This window comes from Dissoconium aciculare, assembly GCF_010015565.1.
Source record: "Dissoconium aciculare CBS 342.82 unplaced genomic scaffold K489scaffold_8, whole genome shotgun sequence".
Classification (NCBI taxonomy): Eukaryota; Fungi; Ascomycota; class Dothideomycetes; order Mycosphaerellales; family Dissoconiaceae; genus Dissoconium; species Dissoconium aciculare.
This window is the reverse complement of record NW_022984958.1, coordinates 927,250-951,641: the sequence shown is the minus strand read 5'-3', so window position 1 is coordinate 951,641 and position 24,392 is coordinate 927,250. Positions and strand designations below refer to the sequence as shown.

Below are 24,392 nucleotides of genomic sequence, written 5' to 3'. Positions count from 1 at the left end.
ATGGCGCCTCGTTTATTAGCACGATCGACGGGAGCGGCACTACTGTAATAATAAAGTTTGAGATCTCGGCCTCGACGAGCGGTCTTCTCGTCCTCTGCTCTGCTGCCGGATAATTCTATCGTGAGGAGTAGTTATGCAATTGCATTTCAGATACTGAGCAGTCCTAACAAGAGGGGGAGCTGCTACGGTACGAGCATGCAGAGTCGACATTTTCGAGTCAAGGTATTTTTTTGTTTGAATAATAGGGCTGCCATGGTCACGATTCTGCTGCATCAAATGTCAGTATACCCACCGTAGTCAGCATTGATACCGAGATACCGGTGCGACGGAGCATCTCGACGACTCAATAAAAACGACATCTCATCTGATCTTCCGCTTCTGTCGCTAGATGACAGGGCAGAGATATCAGCCATCACAGAAACACAGTATCTGATGAGTCATCTGAGTGCTCTGTCCGATTTCACTTGTAGTTATTATTACTTGAAAGTGAGGTGACGATCCTTTCAAGCCCGATAGTCACAAGCCTACGCTAGTCACCATCATCCAACCTCCCGTTGGTCCAAGGAATTTTATGTCGTAGATTTTATGCCAACCAGGGGAAAGTACCGATCCGGATTGCAGCTCGTTGCATTGTCCCTGAAAGGACACAGCTGCTCTGTAGGACGGGCGACGATCTCCGCATGTAATACATATACATATATATCATTCCGCCCCCGCCAGTCGTGCTTGTGAAAAGAAGTCTGGTAGATGACATCTCGTGGCCTGTGTTCGCTGTAAAGTTCAACAAGTCACCATGTCTCTCGCAGAAGGACTTTCTGCCCTGCGCCAACTGCCGATCGGCAACACCACCGCCCTGTTCCTATTCCTGCTCGGCTCTTGGGTGGGATATACCCTTCTGTCGACAATCCACAACATCTACTTTGGCCCTCTGGCAAAATATCCCGGTCCGAAGATCCGCGCGCTCTCCACGCTCCCCAAAGCCCTCACGCTGCTCCGCGGTACCGAAGCCACGGAATATGTCAAGCTTCACGACAGATACGGCCCGGTGGTCCGAGTAGGACCGAACGAGCTCTCTTACATCGGCACCGGTCAGATCTTCAAGGATGTCCACGGCGCCAGGAAGTCCGGCGAACAATTGCCGTTCAAGGACCCTAAGATGGTTCCGCCTCCTCTGACGGGAGTGGACTCCATGTTGACCGCCGACGACGCCAACCATGTGCGACACCGTCGAATCATGTCTCCCGCCTTCGCCGACCGCGGTCTCAAGGATCTGGAACCTATGCTGATCGAATGGATCAACAAATTGATCGACAAACTCGGAAGCGTCGCCGACGCGGGCAAGAAAGCCGACATGGTCATGTACTACAACTGCACGACCTTCGACATCATGGCTGACATGTCCTTCGGCGCCTCCCTCGGGATGCTCGAAGCCGAGGAGTACTCGCTCTGGGTGAAATCCATCTTCCAGAGCCTCCGCGCCTTGACGCCGATCCGCGCACTGCGCTGCTTCTCCGCCACGACCCGCTATCTCGTCGACAACGTGCTCCTGAAATCCAAAGCCGTGCGGGCCAAAGGCCACAAACACTACGGCCACTCTGCCGAACGCGTCGACAAACGCCTCGCCTCCAAGCCAGCCCGCGCCGACCTCTGGACGAAGATCATCGACAAATCCGCCGCGGACCCGGAGCCCTTCACCCGCGCCGAACACCACGTCTCCGGCGCACTGATGATGGGCGCCGGCTCCGAGACTAGCGCCACGGCCCTCAGCGGCATCACCTACTTCCTGCTGCGGAACCCGTCCAAACTGGCCCGTCTGACGCAAGAGATCCGCTCGGCCTTCACCTCCATCAACGACCTCTCCCTCGACCCGCTCCGCCGCCTGCCCTACCTCCAAGCGGTGATCAACGAGGGCCTGCGGATGTACCCGCCCGTCCCCATCGCCTTGCACCGCGTCATCCCCGCCGGCGGCGCCCTCATCGCCGGAGACCATCTCCCCGCGGGGACGACGGTGGGGATCCACCACCTCGCGACCTACCGCTCGTCCCTGCGCTGGACGCGACCGTACGAGTTCGTCCCCGAACGGTTCGAGAAGGACGCGCCGGAGGAATTCCGCCACGACGATCTCTCCTCCTTCGAACCCTTCTCCATCGGGCCCCGGGGTTGCATCGGGAAGAACCTCGCCCTCCATGAGATCCGCCTGATCCTCGCGGCGACGCTGCTCAGCTTCGACCTGGAGCTGTGTGAGGAGAGCCGGAAGTGGACGGAGCAGAAGACGTGGGTGCTTTGGGACAAGAGCGCGCTGTTTTGTCGGTTGAGGAAGGTGGAGGCGTCGCGGTAGAGAAACGAGTGATTTCCCTTTTTCTTTTTGGAAGGACATAGAATTTTGATGGAGTGGGATTTTTTCCCCTGTGATGTTGCTTTTTTTTTTAACGAAGGTGGTATTGTTCCACGGCGTGTTTCTCGTTCGACGGGTGTGATTTTTTTGAACTGGCGTGGAAGTTTCATTTCTTTTCTCTCCCACCACGAACGCGTCATTTACACAACTAGACCTTCCCATGAACCATAGCATCTGATTCCCCAAACGCAGAAAATTGAAAAAGCAGAAAAATGCCAGATAGAAGAAGAGCCATTGATACATCAGAACGCAAGCCCAAATCCCTCCCTCGACCCAGAATAAAACATTACAATAAAAGTTTCCTCTCCTCCCATCTCCAAATTTATCTTACCACTCTCAGAAACCACCGCCATTCCCTCCACAGAAAAACCAGATTCTCTTCCCTTCCATTTCCCCACAAACTTCTCATTTCCAAGCGAACCCTCGCCCAGCTCCCCCCTGAGAAGAAGGGGCACACACATACCGAGTTCTCATTCCACCTCTTCTTTTCACACACCGCTTTGCCATGACGACGTTATCCGCGTCTGCGCACATTATCCGATTCCTTCCAGAAGGCTGTCGGGCCCGCGGGACCGTGGATATCGTAATTCCTACCCACATCGCCAAAAGTTAGCGTCCACGAAACAGTTGGAGATGCAAAGGTTGGAGAAAAAAGGGTCAAAAGGAAGCCAAAAAAGGAAAGAGGACGATTGGGGAAGGAAGAAAAAAAGACAACTCACTTGTCGAACCAGTTCCCCAACACGCCCCTCTCGGAGCGGATCCCGCCGACTTGGATGCCCTCGGAGCGCCAGCGTTCCTCGCCGTGGAAGATTGAAAACGTCGTCCAGCGGATCTCGCCTTCGGGGGTTTGTCGGACGGTTCCTGGGAAGATGCGCCGACCGGAATCAGCATTGGTTATTGCGATCGACGTTTGAAATCATCAAGGGAAGCAGATGCCGCGGAATAGATACACGGACACCTCGGTATCAAATCGCTGACGGACGGCGCATCGTTCCGATGGATGACTCAGCAGAGATCGACTCCGCCGATGACTGATACGATTTACACCTGAGGTCTTCTCCTTCCTCAGAGGGCAGATAACGGGGAGTATGAAAGGAAAAGAAAAAGAAAAAGGGCAAAACTCACCGCGGATGCGACTATTCGCGTTAGGATCGAAACTCGCATGGAGACTCCAACTCTTGCCGCAGAAATGCACGACGGGTAACCGCTCGCCCTTGAAATTGCTCCAATCCGGCAGGGGGTTTTCGTCGTCATCGTGGGCCCACTCGTCGTCGGCGTTCAGGACCGAATCGGGCGGCTCGACGCGGACGACTTGGAGCTTGATGCGGATCAGTCGGATTGCTAAAACACCAATCACGAGGAAGGGAAAACCAAGAGTCAGTCTGTGAAGGGTCTGATTTGAGGAAACGTACTGTTTCGGAGAGGTGGATCAAACCTTCATCTGTGCTGACGGGGCCCCGGGATTCGTCGTCGGCGGGGAGGCCGTGGACGTTGAAATTGTAGGTGTACAGGTCGTTGTAGTCGAGGAAGCAGACCACGCGCATCCACGTGCCCGTCACGCCGTAGGGGTCCATAGCGTCGAGTTTGAGGGCGAGTTCGCGGATCTTGAACACTTCGGCGTCTTCGGCGTCAAGGGCCTCCTCATGGTGTGGCGTTGGTGCAGAGGGGGATGTTGCCGGGGGAGTCGGGTCGTGGAAGCTACCCGGGGAGGCACCTCTGAAGGGTTCGGTCCAGAGTCCATGCACGGGGGAATCCTCGCGGCCTTGGTACCGTCGGATGTTGTGCCCGAGGGCGATCATGATGGCTTCGACTTTCTCCCAATCGACCTGGTGCGAGCCGTCGGCTTTGAATGGTCCCCATAGCGTTGATGGGGTGTATTCGCGGAGGTCGTAGACTCTTGATCGAGCCCAGGGGTGTGTCACGGGTTGCCGACCGAGGACTTGCGATCTCGTCGAGCCAGACGGTCCGATGGTGAGATCCGGCTGCATCAGGGAGTGAATCGGTCTCCGCGGTGCGGTGTCAATCGGCACTCCATACAGACAATGCAACTTTGCTGACGCCTGCCGAGTGCTCGCATTATCCGCGGGAATGTGATTTGTGCCGTCGCCAGCGCGCTTGTTATGGAACAACGAAGATGAACAGAGGAAGACATTGAGATTGTCTTGCCGCTCCTTGAAAGCCGTGCTTAACATCTGGAGATTCTTCGATTGTTCAAAGTCGCAATGCGCAGACTCCATCATCTTCGACACCTGTGTTGCTACAAAGTCTAAATTCTCCCGTTTGGTTGCGGCGTCTGTGGTTTGTAGCAAGCGCTCCATTTGATATCGATCGTGCAGCTGCTGCTCCCAATTCGTCCGCTTATCGTGCTCGAATTCATCGTAACGCCGTAGATAGAGCTCCCGATGGAGGAGTCGATTGTCGCGGATGTAATCGTGGAATGCTCGACATGTGCTGCTCAATGCTGCGATGTCACATGGTTCCACATCCACGAAGATGCAGTGAAGTAGTTCGTGGCTCAACTCCAACAGCATGGCCATTGTTTGAGTCGATCGTGCTGTATTTACAGATTACAAGATCACCGTGCGCTCGCCATTCATCGATGATCAGTCTTTGATCTTGAAGAAGGAGATATACAGCGCTGTAACGAGAGAAGGTGAGATCTCGAGTGAATAACAGATATGGAGCTGCGAGGGAGTAGGGAACCTTGGGATTGATGAGAGAGAAGATAGTAAGTAGTAATAACTATCTCATAGTGCATTACGATAGTACCCAGAAGAGGAAAGGCATGCCGCCGGGCGAACCGCTTATCTCCGAGCAGCGCAGGATCGAGGGCGGGGTTGGACCGTCCGTTCGGTTGTGAAGTCCGGCCGGCCTGCGCTCAAGTGCCTTGAAGGCCAAGTTGTCACGACTGCCCAGATGAACATTCATCAGGACGCGGAATTGATGATGATCCGGAGGCAGCTTCCCACTGGACGTACGAATGTAGGAATCCGGCATGACTAAGCGTGCATCCATCATCCCGATGACTAATACACAACTTGCAGCACGTGGAACAACACGGACAAGGTATCATATGTAGGACAACATGTGAAGAACAGGGTTGTCACCCTTACCCTGCCCGCCCGGTCAGCAACCAATGACAATGAAATCCGTGAACCGCGCACCATCGAGCATCATAGTCCCGTATGATAACCAGCACTCCGGCGTCAAACCGATCCATCGTCAAAAAGAAGGGGAAGCAACAGCGACCGAACGAACGCTTTGACCTGATCCCGCCTACCTGCCAGACCACGGACAAATAGAAAGTCCACAAAAACATGACAACATGAACTCTGATGGGACGGATGCCCACTGCGGCGACGATTTATCCGATACCCATCTTCTCGGATGACTAATACGTCCGTCCGTCCCGGTTCATATAGGACAGGACAAGGTCGGATGGCTTACGTGGAAACCTTCATCTCTCTTGTTGTGCGTGTGCATGTCCATGTTCATGTTCATGTTCATTTTCATTTTCATTTTCGCTTCCCATCCATTCACCGCTTATAATCCAACGCATGGTCGTTGATCCACTGGATGCCCTCCTTGCGATAATCGTCCGTCTCGACGAACGTCAGCCCCTCGACCGTCGCATCCCAGACGATATCCCTCGGGTTCCCCACCTCATACTGCGGCCACTTCACCGCCGAAGGATACCTGCCCTCGAAAGCGTTCACGTCCAGATCATATGCGAACGAGGCCCAGGTCCCGCTCATGAGGTGGGCGAGGTCGAAGTTCGCCTGTGGGAGGCCCGCGAAGGGATCGTCCTTGAACCCGAGCCCCTGCGTGTTGTCGAAGACATACGACATGTCCTCGAAGTGCGTCGCGCCGATGTAGGCCGGGGTGTTGGCAACGATGGTGTTGAAGCGGAAGCAATACGCGGAGACGCCGGCGGCCGCCCAGGCCTCGCAGGCGGCGCGGCGGTTGGCCACGCCTATGGCATCGCCCCAGTAAGCGGCGCTGCGGCGCCATTGGTTGTTGCCGAAGAAGGACGGGATGCTGGCGTTGCCGACGGTGGCTGGGCTGGGGATGTAGTAGGCCGGCTCGTCCGGGTAGGCGGCGAGGGCGGACGGGGCAAGGGATGCCGGGATGTTGCAGAGGCGGGAGGGGTCTGACATGCTGGAGAGAATCTCGGTCGCGGTGTCGATGCCGAAGGGGCTGAAGACGGTGCCTTCGTCGGAGGTGGCGCCGACGATGATGGGGACTTTGACGAAGGCGCCTTCTTTGAGCTGTTGGCTTCCGTACCGCGCGATGATGTCGCCGTCCACGATCGGGTTCCAGGCGGAGATGTAGGAGCTGGACACGACGGTGTTTTGGAGGATGATGGCGGCGTTTAGGGCCGGGAAGGGGATCAGGCGGAGGCAGTTGAGACTGTCAAAGGAGACTTGACAGCCGAAGGTTGCGGCGAGGGCGTTGTATTGTAATTGGTATTCGGCAGGATCTCGGAAGGAGATGAAGTTAGTGGGGTTCCCTGACTGCATGATTGCAGCACGGAAGAGATTGTCGTCTCGGCCGTTGTATGCGAGTAGATGGTAGCCGACAGAAGTTGCGCCTGATGATTGGCCCCAGATGGTCACCTTTGATGGGTCTCCTCCGAAGGCTAGATGTGGTCAGTATTGTTGGTGTGTGAGTGTCGCGCTCTGTAACTAACCTGCAATGTTTTCCTGAATCCTGAGAGCCGGAAATGTCAGCACGATTGAAGCCAACTCAGAAATGTGGTGGAACTCACCAGTGAAATGCCATTCTCTGATCCTTGATACCCATGTTGCTATTTCCACTTTCGAGAACCTCCTTCGAAGCCAAGAAACCCCACGCAGCCAAACGATACGCAAACGAGACTGCAATGATCGGCTTTCCAATCTTGACCGATCGATCGACGATGAAGGTGAGGTTGAATCGAGGATCACTTGTCCCTCCCATGGTGAAAGAGCTGCTCTGGAATGGGCGTTAATACTGCGACTCCATCGACGGAAGATGGTGTGAAAGACGTACATGAACCCAGACGAGGACCGGCAGGTTCTGCCCTTCATACCCAGCAGGTCGAATGACATTCAAATAAAGACAGTCTTCGGAAGTGAATTTGCCGGCAGAGTCGGACTGGATAGATTTCGCCATCAGTTCTGTGATCGCAAGAAGTGATCGATGATCTCGATGTCTCTTACGCCATAGCCAACGCACATTGGCGCATATCTCGTTGCTTGCAGGGTGTTCCGATATGGTTTGTTGATGCTGACAGGACTACGGAATCGCAAAGCCCATGTCGGCGGTTGAGCAAAGGGAATGCCTAGGAAGAGATCCTGATTGTATGAGGCGAGATGTGTTCCTTGGATCGTGCCATTGATAACCTGGACGGTCGGTGGCGAGGAGGACTGTCGACGGAGAGGTCCAGCAAAGGTGTGAGGGATGAGACTGGCCAGCAGACCGAAGAGTAGAGCCTTGACCATGATTGGGATGAGGCCTGCTCAAGAGGGGAAATGGTCGATATCAAACTTGCAAGACGTGAAGTTGACATTCACTTCTCATAGAGGCAAAGGAGGCATGAGTTGAGCGCGCAGCACGACGAATCCTGGAAGAGAGACGACATGGCGGCAAATAGGTATACCTTTAGAAGACCTAGCGGAAGTGAGCCCGAGCAGATGCATGCATGGATCGTCAAGACCTCAAGGCGATGATGAAGGAATGGGAGTGGAGATGGTGGCGGCTTACGTGCCAAGTGTAGGCCCAGAGCAGGAAAGCGGCCCAGGAATCGTGTTGAAATGCGCAGGCCATCGCGACGTTGGTCGATGTTGGGGTCAGTCAATTCATGCCCCCGGTCGCATCTGAACCTTGTACTGTACCTGCAGACCAGGCGGTGCGAGATTGGTGATGGATGTATAGGTACCTCCCAGGTATACTCCTCTTCCCATACATTAACAAGGCTTGAGCTATGGGCGGAGCGATCGGTAGTTCGGGCCTGTAATGTGGAGATGGAGATGGAGAGGGAGCATCAATGCTTGAACTATAGCGGCGGAGGATTCCGTGCCGCAAGTCTTTCGAGATGACCGAAACCGTTGTTGGCGATGCTTGTCGGCGTGTGGCGATGACATGTTGATGACATTGCACGTGTCGGCGCAATGTCTCGCGGTGTGCTTGTTCGGCATCTTTTGGAACAGGCTACTGGACTAGGTAGGGATAGTTGGTACAGGATAGTACATATCACAATTCCCGACCGATCGAATCTCCCGCGTGTGGCCCCCGCCGTGGTCTTTTGTCTGGCCGTGCAATGGTCAATTGACTGACATTCGGACATTCCCATCGTCACCCATTCCAGCGCATTGTGATTAAAGGCGTGGTTGGTGATCATAGCACAAAGAGATAAATCGCGTACCGCAAACCAACCAAATGACGATGAACCCAAACGACAATAGACCTAAACGATAATAAACCCAGAGGACAATAAACCCAAACGACGATAGACCTAAACGACAATAAACCCAAACGACGATAGATTCTTTCCAGGTACGAGTGTAGAAACGCACACACACGTGCCTGACTGACTACATGCCACATTGTTATTACAGAACGAGGCGTCGTCCTCTCCATTCGAAGCTAACGAAATCAGTGCAGCGCCGATCCCCTCCCCAACTCCTCTTTTTGGTCTTTTCCAACAAACAAGCCGCCCGGCCGGGGTGGGTGTGGATGGGTTTGGCGCGGGAAATGGCAACCGACGAGATCTTCCCACGCCCCCCTCCATCAAATTCGATGCACACCTGGATGTCACCGGTGCCGTGCCAATACGTCGCCAATGCTTTCCCCCGCAAAGTGACGGCCGCGCGGTAAGCTTTGCGCGTGTTCCTGTCCCTGAGATCGGCGAGGAATTTACACTATTTGGCGGCATGGTTCGAAGATCCTCGGGCTGCGCACGTACTGTGTGTGTGTACATAAGTCAAATGCGCATCATGATTGCAGTAGGTCGATAGATCTGCTCTCATAGTGTGCTTGTATGAAAAGGCTAACATAACATACGAAGAAGAAAGTGTCGTATGGGCCATTATGGATCTCTCTCGAAATGTATGAATCGATTGTATCTGCAGCCGAGATTGATGCATGCAGCTCTCAACATCATCATCATCATCATCATAATGAAATCATGCTGTACATATCATGTCAGATCCTCGTAGAGATTCCCACCTCTCATCAATGCGGGACCGACCCATCTGGCACACCAAGTCAGTCCATCGTCGTCCCTCTCTCAATACCTGCATCGCAAATGCCCCGCAACGCAAGAAATGGATCCCAGTCAAGGATCCCGCAACACCCGCCTACTACACACATTGTACTATATATGCTGCAGCCAAGGCAGACCAAAAAAATCCAACGACCACCTGCATATCATAACTACTCCTGCGACCAAGAGAAACTGCCCCTCACGAGAATTGTTAAAACAAAAACTCTCCGATGGTCCAGAGTTCCAGACCCTTTTCCTCGTAATGCAGATTTGCTGCATGCATGCATCTGACAGACTCCAGCTCTGTCATTCACGCTGAATGTGGGATCACCCATGCGAATGCTGTACATAATACCGTACGTTGCCAAACGCTAGACATGTAGGTACCATGCACTCCATCTACATGCTACCTAGTAAGCTAGCTGCATGTGGGCATTTTCCATGGCGCGCGCATCTACAGGATTTCTTGGACGGGACTGTAGTTCCGCCGCCTCCTCCTCTGCAGGCCGTTCGGCTGAGAGAGATGTGCCATTGATGAGGAGCAACTGTCATTCGGCGGCGCCGTGCCGAGACAGATGTATTTCTTTTCTTTTCTTTCACCACGTTCCTTCTCTTCCGGCATGTGAACGCGCGTCACAGCGTACACACGCAATACGCTATGTGCTGGATGTATATTTGTATCGCCTTCCGAGACGGAGGTGAAAGTTGCCGCGAACATGTGAAGTTGATCAAACTCCAGAGGGAAATCTCGTACCTAGGTGGTGGTGTCGGGTCCCATGTCGACACAAAGCCCCGTGATGCTCGATCCTCCAAACTGCTGATGAAGCATTCGTAGGTGGTAGCCTCTTCGGTGTTGCGCCGCCGTGAAACGCAAATGTATAGTAGGAGAAAAGAAAAAATCCCCATCCAAATGCACACCTCTGAGTGATGATGGAATCAACGTGACAAATACTCATCTGAGATATCGAAATGGAAATCAACCCTTGCAGTACATTAGTCGAGCAGCCTCACGTCCTGCAAATTTGAGCAACACACGAACGTCGACATGTGTGACACCACCTGGACAGCTTCACCGCTCAGGCATTCATCATCACATCACCAAGAAATTCTCAACGGCGCGAGAGGAACCAATCCCGCCTTTAACAGGGTAAGAACACACAACGAACAGAGAGACATTCCAACGAGTAGTGATAAAGGTTAACACGACGAATCCCAATCTCCCGACGACTCCCACCGGGGGACGCAAAACTACACAACCAAAATTGAACATCCATGTGCCGTCCGGCGCACCCCCCCATGACTAATCCGAAATCTGGTCGCGCTAGTGACTAACGTCCAGATGGCATTTGGAGGCTTCCAGCTTCCCGAGTCGTTGACATTTCTCGGACATGCGTAGCGTCGGAGGCACACGACGGCTCGTCGATATGCGTTGAGAGATACCGCAAAAGCGCCGAAGCAGTATAGGTCCGACCGCAGCATGAGGTTCAGGACGACGACGACTCGACCAGGGTTTTCCCTTCCATCCGTTCCAGGCCGAATTCGCGGACCACAAGAGAAGAGAAGGACAGTACGGGCGATGAGTCGCAAACGTTTGCTGTCAGCGCCCCGCGTCCATTCCGTCCAGCTGCGGCGTGATCTGCGAGGACACAGAGACTTCCACCGTGGCCATTCCCGTCCCCGGTATGGGCCGGGTCTTTTGTCATTGGCCCACACCGACCCGGCGACCTCTGGCGCTGTTGGCTGTCGTGTACGACCTGCGAGATGGCGGACACTCCGGACGACCGGAGTGTCGTAGATGGTGGCCAGGCGCGTCTTTGCTAGCGAGAAGTGCGGACTCAACAATGTTTCGTTCTTTTCTGCCTCCGACAGCGGTTGAATAGCATCCCTGGATATTAGTCATCGGCGAGTCCAAGTATCGGATCAGTCACCGGAGTGATACGACGGCCATGATCGGAGACACTGCTGCGGTTCTCCGGTCTGCGCACTTGTCAAACTATAGACGAGAGAGAAGGCTCGAGAAAGTCCAAGGGGGAATTTGAACAACCCTAGGAAAAAAGAAAGAAAAAAAGAAAGACAAGTTTTCTTGCGGGCAAAAAAATAAGGGATTTGGTATTCTTCCACAGAAATTATACACATAGAATTCTCGGCCAAACCTGACGAAAATTCTTTCTAATCCTTCTTGGTTGCGTGAGTTGCCTGTGAGATGGGAGTGGTTAGTAATCGGAGAGAACGCAAACGGAGAAATTCGTCTCGCGTGTGCACGCGTGTGCACGTGTGTGCATGTGTGTGTGTGTGTGTGTGTGTGAGAGAGAGAGAGAGAGCGCAAAAAAGTTACAAAACATACCTTCATGGCACGGTTGGCGCCCATCAGGATGATTCCCGACAGGTAGTGCGGCCAGGCGCGGAGGGTGGTCAGGAAGTAGGGAAGGTTGCCGTTGAGGATGATCTGGGCGCCGCGACCGCTGAGGACCTGCTTGACGACGGCGTCGGCGACGGACTCCGGGGTGATGAGCTTCGCGGTCGTCTTGGCCAGGCTGTCCTTGAACTTGGCGACCATCGGGGTGTCGGCGAAGGTCGGGTGCACGACGGAGCACTTGATCTCGGGCGCGTTGTGGAAGGTGCGGAGCTCCTGCTGGAGGCCCTCGTGGAAGACGAGTGCGGCGCTCTTGGAGGAGCTGTAGGCGACGAGGCCCGGGGAGCAGACGAAAGCGGCCATGCTGCTGACGGTCACGATGTGGCCCTTCTTGTTGGCGATCATGGTCGGGAGGAATTCCCGGACGGTGTTGAAGTGGGAGACGATGTTGACGTTGTAGAGCTGCTGGACCTGCTTGGGGGTGATGTCGAGGATGGAGAGCTGGCCGTGGGCGACACCGGCGTTGTTGATCAGGACGCTGGGTTGGCCGACGGTGGCGCGGATCTTACCAGCGACCTCGGCGACGACGTCGGCATCGGTAATGTCACACTTGAAGTACGAGATCTGTCGTGATGATGTGTTTAGTCCATGTATGCGAGAGGAGAAAAGAAAGAAACGGGCATGATAATTTCCTCACCTTGGCGTTGTTCTGAAGAGCGGCGGGGAGCTCCTCGAAGATATCCAAAATGGCGACGTTGATGCCGCGGGAGGCGAAGTCCTTGGCCATGAGACCACCGAAACCACCGGCACCGCCAGTGATGACGATGACCTCGTTGGGCCAATCGTACTTGCTCTTCTCGGAGGAGAAGCGGAAGTCGTTCTGGGCCAACTCGGAGAGGAAGGCGGCGACATCGCGGTAGAGTCCGAGAGCGAGGAGACCCTTCAAGAGGACGACGAGGCGGTCGACGTTCAACGGGTTGATGTATGAGCTGTATTGGCCAAAGTGCTTCAACAACGGCTCCTTGAGACGGTCGGGGGAGACGAAAAGCGCGGAGAGGAGACCACCGCCGATGGCAGCGGTGAGGAGGAGGTTCGTCTTGGACGCCATATTTTAAATTATGCGAGTACCTTGAACGGGAGATTCGAGATTCAATGAGCGTGATGTTGTGAACTGATGATGTTGTCGTTGATGAAATCCAACGCCAGGGTAGTGATAGAGGAGGTTGTTTGAGTGTTGTCAACCCCCTAGTGTCAACAACAGCGGGCTACATGCCGAATGTCTCTCGGCTTTGTGCGATAGCCGAGCAAGCCGACCATGGAGTGCACCTTGCGGACCAAGGACATCTCCTTCATGTATTTACTCTTTACCTTGTGAGCATTTCCAACAAGGTATAATTATTGGACAAGACGAGCAGATTCGTCCAAAAAATAACAGTCTCCATCCGAGAGCGACGCTCGCGATGTCAATGTGAACTTACTAAGCCGTTGAGTGAACCAGTGGAGGAGTTATTATTACTAGGTATTACTGTATCACATGTGAACTACAGGGGTCGTAATATTGGACGGGATCTGAGAATGACTGACTGACCTCGGGCTGGTTCACAGGCGTGCCCATAATCAGTCCAATCTCCACCACCACCTGGACAACTAGCCATGCATATGTAGCCCCAGACTGTAAGTCAGACCGAGCAAGCACGTGAATGATCGCTTTAATTGAGCCATCAAAACATCTCATTCAATTTGATCAGTTTCTTGTAGCGACTCGCGACTCACCCTAGTGCTCGGCGTGCCCTGCACTAGCTATTCGTAACGACCTCATGTTGATCTCTTTGAGAGGTCTTTGGTATAAGAAGTGCCACAGCCCGGCTAGCTATCAATCCCCCGCAGTCTCCTCGATTTGATCACATATCGATCAATTACTCTCACAGCAGCCACTCCCTTACAGACGATTCTATTCATCAGGATCATAATCCGGCATAATCATGGCCATTTCCCGCCCCTTAGGCATCGCGGTGCTCGCGGGAGTCGCGGTGCTGGCTCACTTCACCCTCGGTAGACAAGCCGGGCTCAACGGGTCCTTTACGCTGGATACCGTCTTCGAGTTCAAGAACCGCATCCTCCACAACACCAACATCCCCATCGCCCTCCCACAGACGGGCATTGCACCAATCGACAACTACTTTGCCTTCATGTTGAACTTCTTCTGGGCGGCGCTCGACGAAAGAAATGTCGCGGGACATTTACAAGCCAACTACATTGTGGGCACGCTATCCGGCGCATTCTTCCTGATGCTCTCCGAGGCCCACCGATCTTCCAGCTCGGTAGGATTCATGCTCGGCACATACTTCTGCGAGCTCATGGGCGAGTTTTTCGGCATCGGAATGTTCACGCCAGTATGGTGTGTCATCCATCTGCTCAGCACCCGAGCTCCATTATCCCAGGGTAAGCAAGATGGCGTGGAAACAATCGCAACCCCGCCCGGCACAATGCGTGCTCTGGGCTATGCGCTTTTCATCGGCCATTTCATCCCCACATTACTCATGAAGAACTGCGCCATCGACGGCCAAGGCTGGAAATCCGCACAGCTCTGGACGATCCTGCGGCTCTTCCACCCGGTTTTCGTGCTGGCCGCGTTCACCATCTTCAAGTCTCTGCCGGCGACGTCTTCGGTGCCGGTCTCATCCAGCGGACGGGTCTCGCACAAGCGCAAGCTCTACCTCTTCGCCATCCTCGCGTCCGCAACGGGCCACATTAACACCCTCGGTGTAGTCCCCGCGCTCCGTGAGATCCCCGCGTGGATCATCCCCAACGTCGCGGCCATCACGGATGGACGAAGGGTCGATTTTGCCACGGGAGTGGCGACGTTCTTGCAATGGGATAACATCTGTGCCGCGTCGGCGATTTTCATCTGGGCGGCCACGCTGTACCTTGAGAGCTCGACGAAGCGGTCTGGGAAGGGTCTCTCGTTGAACGTGCTTCTACAGGCTGTTGGATTGACGGCGCTTGCGGGACCGGCGGCTGGTGCTGCGTTCTTTTTGCAGGAGCGGGATGATGTCCTCGTTGAGCACTACCAGACTCGGGCCGCTGTCGGCCAGAAGAAGTAACTTGCTACGTACAGGAACCAATTAGGCAGAGGAATCCCGATGATTCATCTGGTATATTTTCTCGCCGATGGCTAATTATACGATATCTATCTGCGGCTTAGCTAGTAGGCGAAGTGGAAAAGAAAGGTTTCAGTTCTCGTCTTTTTTAAGCCGTCGGAGTGCACGGTCCGATCTGACCGAATTCTGATGGGATTCTGTAGCAACACATATGCTAGTCAATGTCCCAGATTTGTCGAGCTCAATCACAGTCTTGTTATATTACAGTTCAAGTGAACTGTAGCGACATTGCGTACAAACACACCCGCTGTCGATCAAGTTTTCAACTCTATCAGATTTCTACCAATGGCAATCAATTAGCAGTATTCCTATCATCCGAAGGCGGCAGAGAAGCCTCTTGCTCGCCTCTCAGTAGACGATCCGTCTCGTGAGGTTCTTCGTCGCTAGACTTTGTTGTCTTCGACTCAACCGGTCCATAAAGGACAAAATGCTGAACAAGAAAGATGACATCAAAGAACAGGGAGATATTCGCCAATCCGAACTTGACCGGATTGCCGGTGATTCCAGACCAATCAGCCTGCGAAGCCGAGTCGATCACGAGTTGGACGAGACTCAAGACGCCTCCGATGAAGTCCAGCGTCATGCCGTCAATGGCCCAACCGATCGTGGACTTGCGGCGATAGTTCAACCACGCTTGTGGTGAGTATTTGAAGACCGTGAGCAGGAGTTTGACCGTGGTCAGGGAGTACATCTGATGTGGAAAACATCGGAAATCATCAGCCATGGAAGAGTTCCGATCAAGACACCATTCCCACGCCTGTCCGGGGGTTCTTGGAGAGAGAGCATATACATACCACATCGATCCATCCCCAACCTCGCCGCCGCTCCACCGGCTTGACCTGATCCGCCAGCACGATGAAAATGCTCACCAAGACAATCACACACGAACAGCAGAGAACTGCCAAGGTGATTTTCGTCGGTCGCGGCGTCTGCGCTAGCGGGGTCCAGCCCCATAGCTTGGACCAGAACTGCGAGACGATGATGATGCACAGAATGGTCGCGTGCAGGCCAAAGGCGAAGTCGTTCGCCCGGACCGTCGGCTCTGGGCTAGCGGGATGGCGTGCGGCGTATTCGTGTCGAATGGTCGGCGAGTAGAGGAAGGCTGCGGTGCTGATGGTCTGGAGGGGTGGGTTTTCCGCCGGGTCAGCCGACATCCCAAGATACACGGGAGGAGGAGGCAGAGTCTCTAGCGGACTCCCAGACAGTCGGATATCCGCGGGTTTCTTTGCGGTTGGGATTCGTAGACACCTGTGCGAAAATGCTCGGGCCGGCCTGGACTGGATTTCTCGGGAGAGAGGGCGACTGACTTACATAACAAGTGAAACCAAAGACGTTCAGGAGTGGGAAGTCGAGGATGAAACCCTCGGTCGTCCGGCGCCGAATGTTCATCCATGGCTGCGGATAGAAGGATGCGGACCACGCGATGAAGTATCCCCAGCCGCAAGCGCTTTCGTCCTGTGAGTGTTAGTGATGCGTGTCAACCTTGGAAGTGAAGTGCATTTTGATCAGTGGGCTCGTGTATGGTGGACATCGTACAGGGAGATTATGCGCGGTGCGCCGTGAGACATTTGCACGATTGGGCTCTATAGACGTTCTAGTGCTGCTGGATATATATGGCGAGCTAATGCAATGTAACTACTCCAGCTGTATTGATTTACCAAGAGTATAGTACGTCTGTATGCAGGTGACGATGGCTCCAGGGCTTCCCAGCGTTTGCTGGTGCTTCTCTGAGTATATGGTTGACTACAGTATTAGGTAATCTGCCAGCCTTGTTGATGAGTAATGATTACGGGGCACGACATCGTCTCAACAAAGCCCTTTTAGCTGCTATAGTTGGCCGTGAGCCTCGAGCTGAGTTCGGCCACGCATGAGAAACATCGCTCCCTGCAGCACAGACGTGCGCCCCAATGTACCGCTTCCTTTCTGGAGGATTGCACATCGAATACATGCACAAGCCAGTATCAATACTTGAGCGTCCGACGTCTACAGTATGACTCGGCTCCCGAAACCTCAAAACCTCGAGATCCTCGCCCGCCAAAGCCAAGGAGATTTCCCCAGCGCCACCGTGCCACCATCCATCGCACATCACCACCCTAGTAGCCTCCGAGGTGGGTAAACCAATGAGAGCTGGATTCAGTCGGAAATAACCAAAAGCATTTTAGCGCTGATGTGCACTCGGCCGGGCACGATCACCAACCTCGATGTGAAATGGGCTTCTCCCAGTCAGTCCATCCGCTTGGAGGTCGCAGTGCCAGCCGCTCGCGCAGAAATCTTTCCCTGAAGTCGCAGTAATCACATGCTGGTGGTGTCCAAGAAAAACCCCCCTCGAGGAGCTTTCTCATCCACGCCAGGGTCTTTTCTTCGCGCGCCCTGAACAAGATGATGAGTCCCCTTCTCGAGATGAGGATAATTCCAGGCCCTGCCGACATGAAATTTTGCCCGTTACGATTTGAGATTGCCCGGGTGGGGAAAGCAAATACTAGTGTGCAGGTGCATTGTCCTGAAAAGTCCCCATCCTCATCTCTCATTGGGTGCGATATTGGACCGGCTTGCCGTGAGCAGTGTGCATCGACAAGCGCAAGCAGCGTGACGGAAGACCTCCCTCGTGCCAATGACATGGTCATATGCAGTCGGCTTCACATAAGCTCGGTTGCATGAATTTCTAGGATGCGTTCGACGCGCGTGATGAGGTGGATGCCCGGTGGCTCGTAGGCTGGCTGGGGATCGCGACGATGGAGGGAATGTTGAGGCGGTGGCGCTACGATGCCGCCATTCTCTGCCAGTGCGCCCATCGGTCAATCTTTGTTGTTATTATTGTTATCGCCATCGGAAGGGTTGCTGGCTGGCGGTCAAGAATTCACATGAAGCTCCAAGACTAGGTCCTGTAGCTCATCGAAAGGTCGAGCTTGCAATGTGCGGCAAAGCTAGCCCTGGTTATAGTACCATCAACAAACAGACTGGAGCAAATGCTCGATGCACTCGATGAATGAGTGGACAATCATCAATCTCACGGGTGAGGTCAAAGCATGCGCTTTCGTCGAAAGTCCGATTTTGGCATTCGCCTCGGCCTTGCTCGTGACAGAAACATGAAGATCGATCCGCAGGTAGTAGTATTGTTTTGTAGACGCAGCCGTTGTCTGTCCATTGCTGCAGTGTGGAGTGCCGGACTTCAACCAAAAAAAGGGCTCGGGACTGACCGTTGCACGTACTTCCCGGCCGGCTGCCCGGCCGCTGGCCTTTCCAAACCCAAACGGCCCTTCGCGCGAGTGCAGGTGTGTGTGCAGGTGTGTTTCCTCTATTCGCTCCCTTTGGACTTCTCGCTGGCTGGATTCCAACCGCGGCATCCTAGACACACACTCACATCGCCCTCTTCTCGACTGATCCACGTTCGCAATTGCTTCACGATCTTCCGCCCATCGACTCCGCGATCGCCACGCGGTCACTTCAGCCTTGTCCTTCGCCTACCACCTGCGTGATCGCTGCATCAGTTTCTCCCTTCATCACAATCGCCGGCTCTGTACCAAACCTTGCGCTCTGCAATCCGGAACAGCCTCATCAAACCCGAGTCGCAATCGCGAGATCTTATCATCGTCGCGTATACGGTTTCCTTGAACCCGAACCTGAGATTCTATTCCCATTCGTGCCGTGTGCGAGCAGGAACTCAAAATGGCCACCAAAGTCTGTCCTCTCTTGGATGTTTCAACGGCATTGCATCACTGACATGTCATCTACTCAGTTCCTACGGGAATACAAGCTCGTCGTCGTCGGTGGAGGTGGTGTTGGAAAGAGTTGTCTCACCATTCAACTCATCCAAAGTCATTTCGTTGATGAATACGACCCTACGATAGAAGGTGCGAATCATAATCCCTTCGGCTTGCAGCTCACCTCTCTGCGATCACCGACGCCAACGTCCACGTATCACGCCTTCCGCTGACACTTCTCCCATCACACAGACTCCTATCGCAAGCAGTGTGTCATTGACGATGAGGTCGCGCTTCTGGATGTCCTCGATACCGCCGGTCAGGAGGAATACTCAGCCATGCGCGAGCAATACATGCGAACAGGTGAAGGTTTCCTTCTCGTCTACAGCATCACATCACGACAGAGCTTCGAGGAAATCATGACTTTCCAACAACAAATTCTCCGCGTCAAGGACAGAGATTACTTCCCCATCACCGTCGTCGGCAACAAGTGCGATCTAGAGCATGAGCGACAGGTCTCCACAGAGGGTGAGTTTTTATGTTGTGCGAATCCTCGCGCATGGCGTTGGGATTGCTATGGGAATGTCAAGCTGACACAACTCACAGAGGGTCGTGCGCTCGCCGAGTCATTCGGCTGCAAATTCATCGAGACATCGGCCAAGTCGCGCATCAACGTCGACAACGCTTTCTACGACATCGTCCGCGAGATCCGCAAATTCAACCGCAACTCGGGATACAACGGCACCGCCGGGTCAGCAAACCGAGCTCGGGAAGAGATGGGCATTGAGGGACAAGAGAAAGAGCCTGGATGCTGTGCCAAATGTACGATCATGTAGAGAACAAAACCCTCATCTGCATATTCTCTTTGTCACCACCGTCACACCATTTTATTTCGCAGCCGGCTACACGTTTCTTTTGCATCGTCGAAGACGTGACTGCTGCAACTTTTCTTTGATGCGCTGTTTTGGGGGACTAGAGAGAGGCATTTCCTGGGTTTCCCACACTCGCCCGCACTTCTGCATGTGTGCGGCGGAACCTTTTCCCAACGGAATGAAGATCGTTCCGGTTGAATTCTCATTTCGGGCGCGGATACTTCCAAGAGCAGAGAGGCATGATCGGGGGAGCAAGCATTCAGGGCTTATGCGCCAGGAGAACGAGACCAGAGGCGCAACGTGGAAAGCAGAAGACTTCCTCCCTGCACAAGGACTCTAGCCCTCAGAAGGGAATCCACGAATGTGTTTCACATCACACATTGTGAGCGTCGTCCACATTCGCAAGGGATCCCCGAGCGGCCGGATGGACGGGGGAGTCGATTTCTTTTTCGCGCGCGCAAGGGAAAAAAATGCATGTCTCAATCGCGAGGGACATGTCACCAAAAAAAAAGTACGGATCTCCTGTGTTCAAAGAAAGCGGCGTGCATTTGGATTTTGCCTATTCATTTTTTTCCTCCTCTTTTCTTTTTGGAAAGACGAGGGGATGTGAATTGAGATTGGGGGTGCTGGTCGGATCCTTTCATTTGGGATAACCTCATCAGACCAAGAGAGAAACTGTTGATGGGCATCGCCATGTTGTGTCTCTCTCTCTGCTGGGACCGCTATCGACTATCACACCAGAAACCTCTCCATTGTTTACATCCTCTTCTCGGATGATAGAGAAGCCTGGAGGGTGAAGAATGGAAAGGGACAAATACTTCATTTTGTTTCTTTTTCTTTCTCTTGAGCTTCGAGACTTCCTTTTCTACTCCTTCTAACCTCTTTCTTCTGGTTTATTCCTATTCTTCCATCGGTAGCTTTATTCATCTGTTCTTCTCCTCTGCATGTCCTCCTTCGTTACCTAGGTGCTTGGCGGGCTGAAATCACATGCATTTCACACGTGAAGCTGATGCACACAACTCTTGTTGTATGAGTATGTTATTAAACACTACGCGGCCAAGCCTCTTGCCTCGCTCCTGGAGGGAAATCACTTCCTGTATACTGTACCAAGAAGTCAGACGAACAGCACAAGGCGAGAAGTAGGCTTAACAAGATCTGCCAGATCCAAAGCAAGAAAGGATGAGATTCTTTCCAGCCCGCAGAGGGTTTCGTTTCCATCATGATCCCGCCAGGAATGCGGAAAACCGCCCAAAACTCGAAATGTGCCATTCCTATCTTGATCAAAAGAATCCAAGTCTCGAAATGATCTTCTTTCCACGCAAAAAGCCATGAGAATGACATTCCAGCATCGGTAGCATATATGGCGCGCTGACATCATCCCTCTTCGGACCGAGGAAGCTGTGTCATATCGCCCACATCAACAACAACAAAAATATTTCCCTTCTCAACGCCCACCACCACCACTCTCACCACCACCTCCTATCCCCTCCACGCTCTCACAAACAAATCATGGTCCAGTGTGAGACTTTTGCTCACTCCTTCAATTTCTCCTCGATGCTCTCAAGATCCTCTGGCGAATCGATCTCGATGATCCTCCCCGCCTCGGAGGTATTCCTCATCAACTCCTTGGCGCCGGCGTAAAGCATGCGCATCTCGCTCGAGCACGTCGGCGGGAGGTAGTTGACCATGACGTAGGGTACGGAGAGCCGACCGGATGCCTAGAAATTGTGAGGGGCAAGTTCGAGAAGGGAAAACAGGGGACAACCCAAGTATGTGGAACGGTTTCTTCCCGCGGCTCAGGGCGGGTGATGAGTTACATGGAGGCGGAGGGGGAAAGGAAGAGAGGTTTCCGCGCATACCAATGTCAGGGGGTAGCTGAGGAGGATGTATCGCGGCGTGTTATCGGGGAGCTCGTCGACGATGTCGGGGATTTTGGTGTAGACTTCGTCGTCGACTTGGCGGATCTCCATGTTTTTCTTGTCGATTTGATCTGTATTTCCGCCGCGTGGCAAACGAGGGAGAAATTCCTCGGAGTGTCAGAAAATCATTTGCCCATATTGTGTTTTTTTTTCTGTTTGGTTTTTCACGGCTGCTTTCATGCTTCTTTTATTTCTTCGCGACGCCAAGGGAATAGATTCCCCTGCACCAGCTCGCTGTTCTTTCTGCCACTCTCAAGGTCGGATCCACCGGGAACACCTTTCAAGTGATGATTTCTCTGCGGGACGTACAGATTCTGGCTTGAGGCTGGTTGGAGCGTGATGTGCCTAGGCGGAACTTGCGGAGTTGATCTTTCGTCTCGGTCGAGAAGGTATAGAGGCGCGACTCGGAAGACTGGGCGACGTGTTTTCCGATCAGCTTACTGGAAGAAGAAGTGGAGAGTCTTCGAATGCGACGGATCTCACCATGATGTACTACAGAGGAGGGACTTTTGAGAGAGGCTGGAGAGATCCAATGTTGTTAATACTTGGTGGAAGTTTAGAGAGAGCTCTGTGTTGTGTGCATGTTGATCTCTCGTGAGAGGTCATCGTAGAGAGCTGTGGTGCCTGATTGCACATGTCAGGAAATAGACGGATTTGATGGGGTCTTTATATGATTCAATAAAAACGAGCTAACGTAGTATCTCACGTTTCGCAGTAGCCAATCGTCAAAACTCCATCTCTGATAAGTCATCGCCAGGTCCCGTCTGCTATATCAGATGACTGGAGATCTTATCCGACCCCACATCCCCCAAGCCGATGATGTCGATGACGCTAGCCTCACTATGTCACTTGCGTATGCCTAGGTAATTCTTTATTCACAACGTCCATTGGAGCTGCTCGATCCGACCTCTATATACCTCACGATCGAACTGTTTCGCGATTTCGGACTGGTTTCCAGGCACCTGTCATCGACAAACCTCATGTTCGCTCGCGTCAACCAAGTCACTCGACATCTCTCTCGTCCAACACTACGCACCGGCGGACAGTTGTTGACGTCACGATCGACAATGGCGGCTCCAGGTGGTAAAAAACAGATCCACACGGCGGGCATCATCATCATCGGCGACGAAGTTCTCGGCGGCAAGGTCAGTCATATTGCTTACGCCAACCATCGCTTGCGACATTACTGAAGAAAATGCTAAAGGATATCATGTGACATAGACCGTGGATACCAACTCAGCATGGTTCGCCAAATACTGCTTCTCGATGGGGATCAACCTCAAGCGTGTCGAAGTCATCGCCGATGATGAGGCCGAGATCATCGAGGCGACGCGGCGGATGAGCAACAACTATGACTTCGTCGTCACCTCGGGCGGCATCGGACCCACCCACGACGACATCACCTACCAATCCATCGCCCGCGCGTTCAACTTGCCATTGGTCCTCCACGAGAAGTCCCTGGAGCGGATGAAGCGCATCTCCAAGCCACGGCCCGGGCAGGAGGCGTTCTCGTGGGACGTGGACTCGCCCGCGCGGCGGGCCAAGATGCGCATGATTGAGCTACCGTACGACAAGGAGGTGCCGGACGAGGACCAGGTGATCTTCACGTCCGAGGAGCTCTGGGTGCCCGTCAGCTGCGTGAACTCGAACGTGCACATCCTCCCGGGGATCCCGCGGCTCTTCGAGGCCATGCTCACGGGCCTCAAGCCGCGCATCCTCCCCCGGCTCGTCGACCCCGAGGGCAAAGGCGTGCACCGCATCATCTTCAGCACGCCCCTCCCGGAGAGCGAGGTCGCGGAATACCTCACCCAGCTCTCCGCCAAGGTCGCCGACAAGGGCGTCAAGGTCGGAAGTTACCCCCGATGGGGCAAATCGCACAACTCGGTGACCCTGGTGGGCAAGGACCGGGAGTATATGGAGTCGTTGGTGGATGAGGTTGCGAAGGGGGTCAAGGGCCGTCGGGTCCAGAAGGAAGGTGAGGATGACGACGACGGAAGCGACAAGGATGCTTAGAGATAGAGAGAGAGAAAGGGATATTACCACAGAGAGAGGGTGGTTTTTCTTCATAATCTTGCCAAATATACTAATGAATATAGTGACACCGATGAGAACCTCGACGATCAGAAATCTCATCGAATCCCGATTTCCGGCTGGCCCTCGTGCAAGAAACGGCTGATGGGCGAGTACGGGGTGATCAATCTCAATGCGCTCGTGTGTTACACTACAATACTGTATCGAATCCTCGCCGAATATTTCCCGAGTGGATTGACAATACAAATATCGATAATCACAAGAAACAGCCAGAATGCTCGGCAGTACGACGAGAACCTGGATCGGAGCCGACCTACGCCTGATGCCCCTCCGTGCAGAGGACGGTGTCACCGAACGTCGCCGACGCAGGCAGGCATATCAGCCGCCGACGGAGACGACGTCGTTGCGATTCGATGGTCGACGAGCGAGACCAAGTCAAGTGCTGTCGGATTCGTCACCGGAATGCTGTATTTCTCCCTTTTCGTCAACTGCGTTGTGGTCGTGATGACTCCTTTCTACTTGAGGGATGTGATTTCCTTCACCTTCTCCTAGACGAGGTGAAATCTTTTTCGATTTTTTTTCTCTTCTTCTTCTTCTCCTCATCTTTTGGGATTCAACTCAGTAGTGTGGAGATGTCAGATGCCAGGTGTGAGGTGTGAGGTGTCGTCGCGTTCTTACGTTACGTAGGTAGGTATGAATGAAGGACAACAACAA

The 24,392-nt window shown here is 53.6% G+C and overlaps 11 protein-coding genes across 11 annotated transcripts; 5 read left to right on the top strand and 6 right to left on the bottom strand.

Moving 5' to 3' along the window:
* The first annotated feature begins 694 nt into the window (after nucleotides 1-694).
* K489DRAFT_381697 (cytochrome P450) lies at nucleotides 695-2,804 on the top strand. Its single transcript, XM_033605189.1, has one exon. It carries the CDS (start codon nucleotides 794-796, stop codon nucleotides 2,336-2,338), a length of 1,545 nt encoding a protein of 514 aa, XP_033458744.1. The 5' UTR covers nucleotides 695-793; the 3' UTR covers nucleotides 2,339-2,804.
* Nucleotides 2,526-5,098, bottom strand: K489DRAFT_381696 (uncharacterized protein). Its single transcript, XM_033605188.1, has 4 exons — nucleotides 3,831-5,098; nucleotides 3,521-3,736; nucleotides 3,115-3,256; nucleotides 2,526-2,985 (listed from the first exon to the last, which is right to left on the bottom strand). Exons 1-4 carry the CDS (start codon nucleotides 4,930-4,932, stop codon nucleotides 2,910-2,912), a joined length of 1,536 nt encoding a protein of 511 aa, XP_033458743.1. The 5' UTR covers nucleotides 4,933-5,098; the 3' UTR covers nucleotides 2,526-2,909.
* Nucleotides 5,099-5,931: 833 nt separating this feature from the next.
* K489DRAFT_321866 (alpha/beta-hydrolase) lies at nucleotides 5,932-7,878 on the bottom strand (the record flags this gene model as incomplete). The annotated part of the gene is made up of 5 exons (XM_033601576.1): nucleotides 5,932-7,034; nucleotides 7,086-7,105; nucleotides 7,164-7,369; nucleotides 7,427-7,531; nucleotides 7,597-7,878. The coding sequence occupies 5 exons, from the start codon at nucleotides 7,876-7,878 to the stop codon at nucleotides 5,932-5,934; spliced, it is 1,716 nt and encodes a 571-aa protein (XP_033458742.1).
* A 3,756-nt stretch (nucleotides 7,879-11,634) lies between these two features.
* On the bottom strand, nucleotides 11,635-13,102 carry K489DRAFT_321887 (NAD(P)-binding protein; the record flags this gene model as incomplete). Its single annotated transcript, XM_033601577.1, has 2 exons — nucleotides 11,635-12,618; nucleotides 12,692-13,102. 2 exons carry the CDS (start codon nucleotides 13,100-13,102, stop codon nucleotides 11,635-11,637), a joined length of 1,395 nt encoding a protein of 464 aa, XP_033458741.1.
* A 628-nt stretch (nucleotides 13,103-13,730) lies between these two features.
* Nucleotides 13,731-15,443, top strand: K489DRAFT_381689 (uncharacterized protein). The gene has a single exon (XM_033605187.1). It carries the CDS (start codon nucleotides 13,977-13,979, stop codon nucleotides 15,096-15,098), a length of 1,122 nt encoding a protein of 373 aa, XP_033458740.1. The 5' UTR covers nucleotides 13,731-13,976; the 3' UTR covers nucleotides 15,099-15,443.
* On the bottom strand, nucleotides 15,398-16,598 carry K489DRAFT_359524 (uncharacterized protein). The gene is made up of 3 exons (XM_033602602.1): nucleotides 16,467-16,598; nucleotides 15,950-16,273; nucleotides 15,398-15,846 (listed from the first exon to the last, which is right to left on the bottom strand). The coding sequence occupies exons 1-3, from the start codon at nucleotides 16,542-16,544 to the stop codon at nucleotides 15,448-15,450; spliced, it is 801 nt and encodes a 266-aa protein (XP_033458739.1). The 5' UTR covers nucleotides 16,545-16,598; the 3' UTR covers nucleotides 15,398-15,447.
* Nucleotides 16,599-17,185: 587 nt separating this feature from the next.
* On the bottom strand, nucleotides 17,186-17,934 carry K489DRAFT_254440 (uncharacterized protein). Its single transcript, XM_033599988.1, has one exon. It carries the CDS (start codon nucleotides 17,777-17,779, stop codon nucleotides 17,345-17,347), a length of 435 nt encoding a protein of 144 aa, XP_033458738.1. The 5' UTR covers nucleotides 17,780-17,934; the 3' UTR covers nucleotides 17,186-17,344.
* A 942-nt stretch (nucleotides 17,935-18,876) lies between these two features.
* Nucleotides 18,877-19,692, top strand: K489DRAFT_321399 (ras-domain-containing protein; the record flags this gene model as incomplete). Its single annotated transcript, XM_033601547.1, has 3 exons — nucleotides 18,877-19,006; nucleotides 19,109-19,384; nucleotides 19,463-19,692. 3 exons carry the CDS (start codon nucleotides 18,877-18,879, stop codon nucleotides 19,690-19,692), a joined length of 636 nt encoding a protein of 211 aa, XP_033458737.1.
* A 1,472-nt stretch (nucleotides 19,693-21,164) lies between these two features.
* Nucleotides 21,165-22,346, bottom strand: K489DRAFT_254397 (glia maturation factor beta). The gene is made up of 4 exons (XM_033599987.1): nucleotides 22,131-22,346; nucleotides 21,957-22,059; nucleotides 21,588-21,718; nucleotides 21,165-21,446 (listed from the first exon to the last, which is right to left on the bottom strand). The coding sequence occupies exons 1-4, from the start codon at nucleotides 22,131-22,133 to the stop codon at nucleotides 21,261-21,263; spliced, it is 423 nt and encodes a 140-aa protein (XP_033458736.1). The 5' UTR covers nucleotides 22,134-22,346; the 3' UTR covers nucleotides 21,165-21,260.
* A 281-nt stretch (nucleotides 22,347-22,627) lies between these two features.
* K489DRAFT_321975 (Molybdopterin binding protein) lies at nucleotides 22,628-23,660 on the top strand (the record flags this gene model as incomplete). Its single annotated transcript, XM_033601582.1, has 2 exons — nucleotides 22,628-22,792; nucleotides 22,869-23,660. 2 exons carry the CDS (start codon nucleotides 22,628-22,630, stop codon nucleotides 23,658-23,660), a joined length of 957 nt encoding a protein of 318 aa, XP_033458735.1.
* Nucleotides 23,661-23,741: 81 nt separating this feature from the next.
* K489DRAFT_254364 (uncharacterized protein) lies at nucleotides 23,742-24,379 on the top strand. The gene has a single exon (XM_033599986.1). The coding sequence runs from the start codon at nucleotides 23,823-23,825 to the stop codon at nucleotides 24,228-24,230; it is 408 nt and encodes a 135-aa protein (XP_033458734.1). The 5' UTR covers nucleotides 23,742-23,822; the 3' UTR covers nucleotides 24,231-24,379.
* The last annotated feature ends 13 nt before the right edge of the window (nucleotides 24,380-24,392 follow it).

Coding starts and splice junctions, on each gene's coding strand:
- K489DRAFT_254364 (XM_033599986.1), top strand. CDS start 23,823: ATGGGCGAGTACGGGGTGATCAATCTCAATGCGCTCGTGTGTTACACT.
- K489DRAFT_381696 (XM_033605188.1), bottom strand. CDS start 4,932: ATGGCCATGCTGTTGGAGTTGAGCCACGAACTACTTCACTGCATCTTC. Junction 3,737..3,830: donor CCCCGTCAGCACAGATGAAG/GTTTGATCCACC, acceptor TTGGTGTTTTAG/CAATCCGACTGATCCGCATC. Junction 2,986..3,114: donor TTGGGGAACTGGTTCGACAA/GTGAGTTGTCTT, acceptor CGATGTGGGTAG/GAATTACGATATCCACGGTC.
- K489DRAFT_381697 (XM_033605189.1), top strand. CDS start 794: ATGTCTCTCGCAGAAGGACTTTCTGCCCTGCGCCAACTGCCGATCGGC.
- K489DRAFT_254440 (XM_033599988.1), bottom strand. CDS start 17,779: ATGACCATGTCATTGGCACGAGGGAGGTCTTCCGTCACGCTGCTTGCG.
- K489DRAFT_381689 (XM_033605187.1), top strand. CDS start 13,977: ATGGCCATTTCCCGCCCCTTAGGCATCGCGGTGCTCGCGGGAGTCGCG.
- K489DRAFT_254397 (XM_033599987.1), bottom strand. Junction 21,719..21,956: donor CCAGCCTCAAGCCAGAATCT/GTACGTCCCGCA, acceptor GCGGAAATACAG/ATCAAATCGACAAGAAAAAC. Junction 21,447..21,587: donor TCAGCTACCCCCTGACATTG/GTATGCGCGGAA, acceptor CACAATTTCTAG/GCATCCGGTCGGCTCTCCGT.
- K489DRAFT_359524 (XM_033602602.1), bottom strand. CDS start 16,544: ATGAACATTCGGCGCCGGACGACCGAGGGTTTCATCCTCGACTTCCCA. Junction 16,274..16,466: donor TCTTTGGTTTCACTTGTTAT/GTAAGTCAGTCG, acceptor CCACCCCTCCAG/ACCATCAGCACCGCAGCCTT. Junction 15,847..15,949: donor GTTGGGGATGGATCGATGTG/GTATGTATATGC, acceptor TTTCCACATCAG/ATGTACTCCCTGACCACGGT.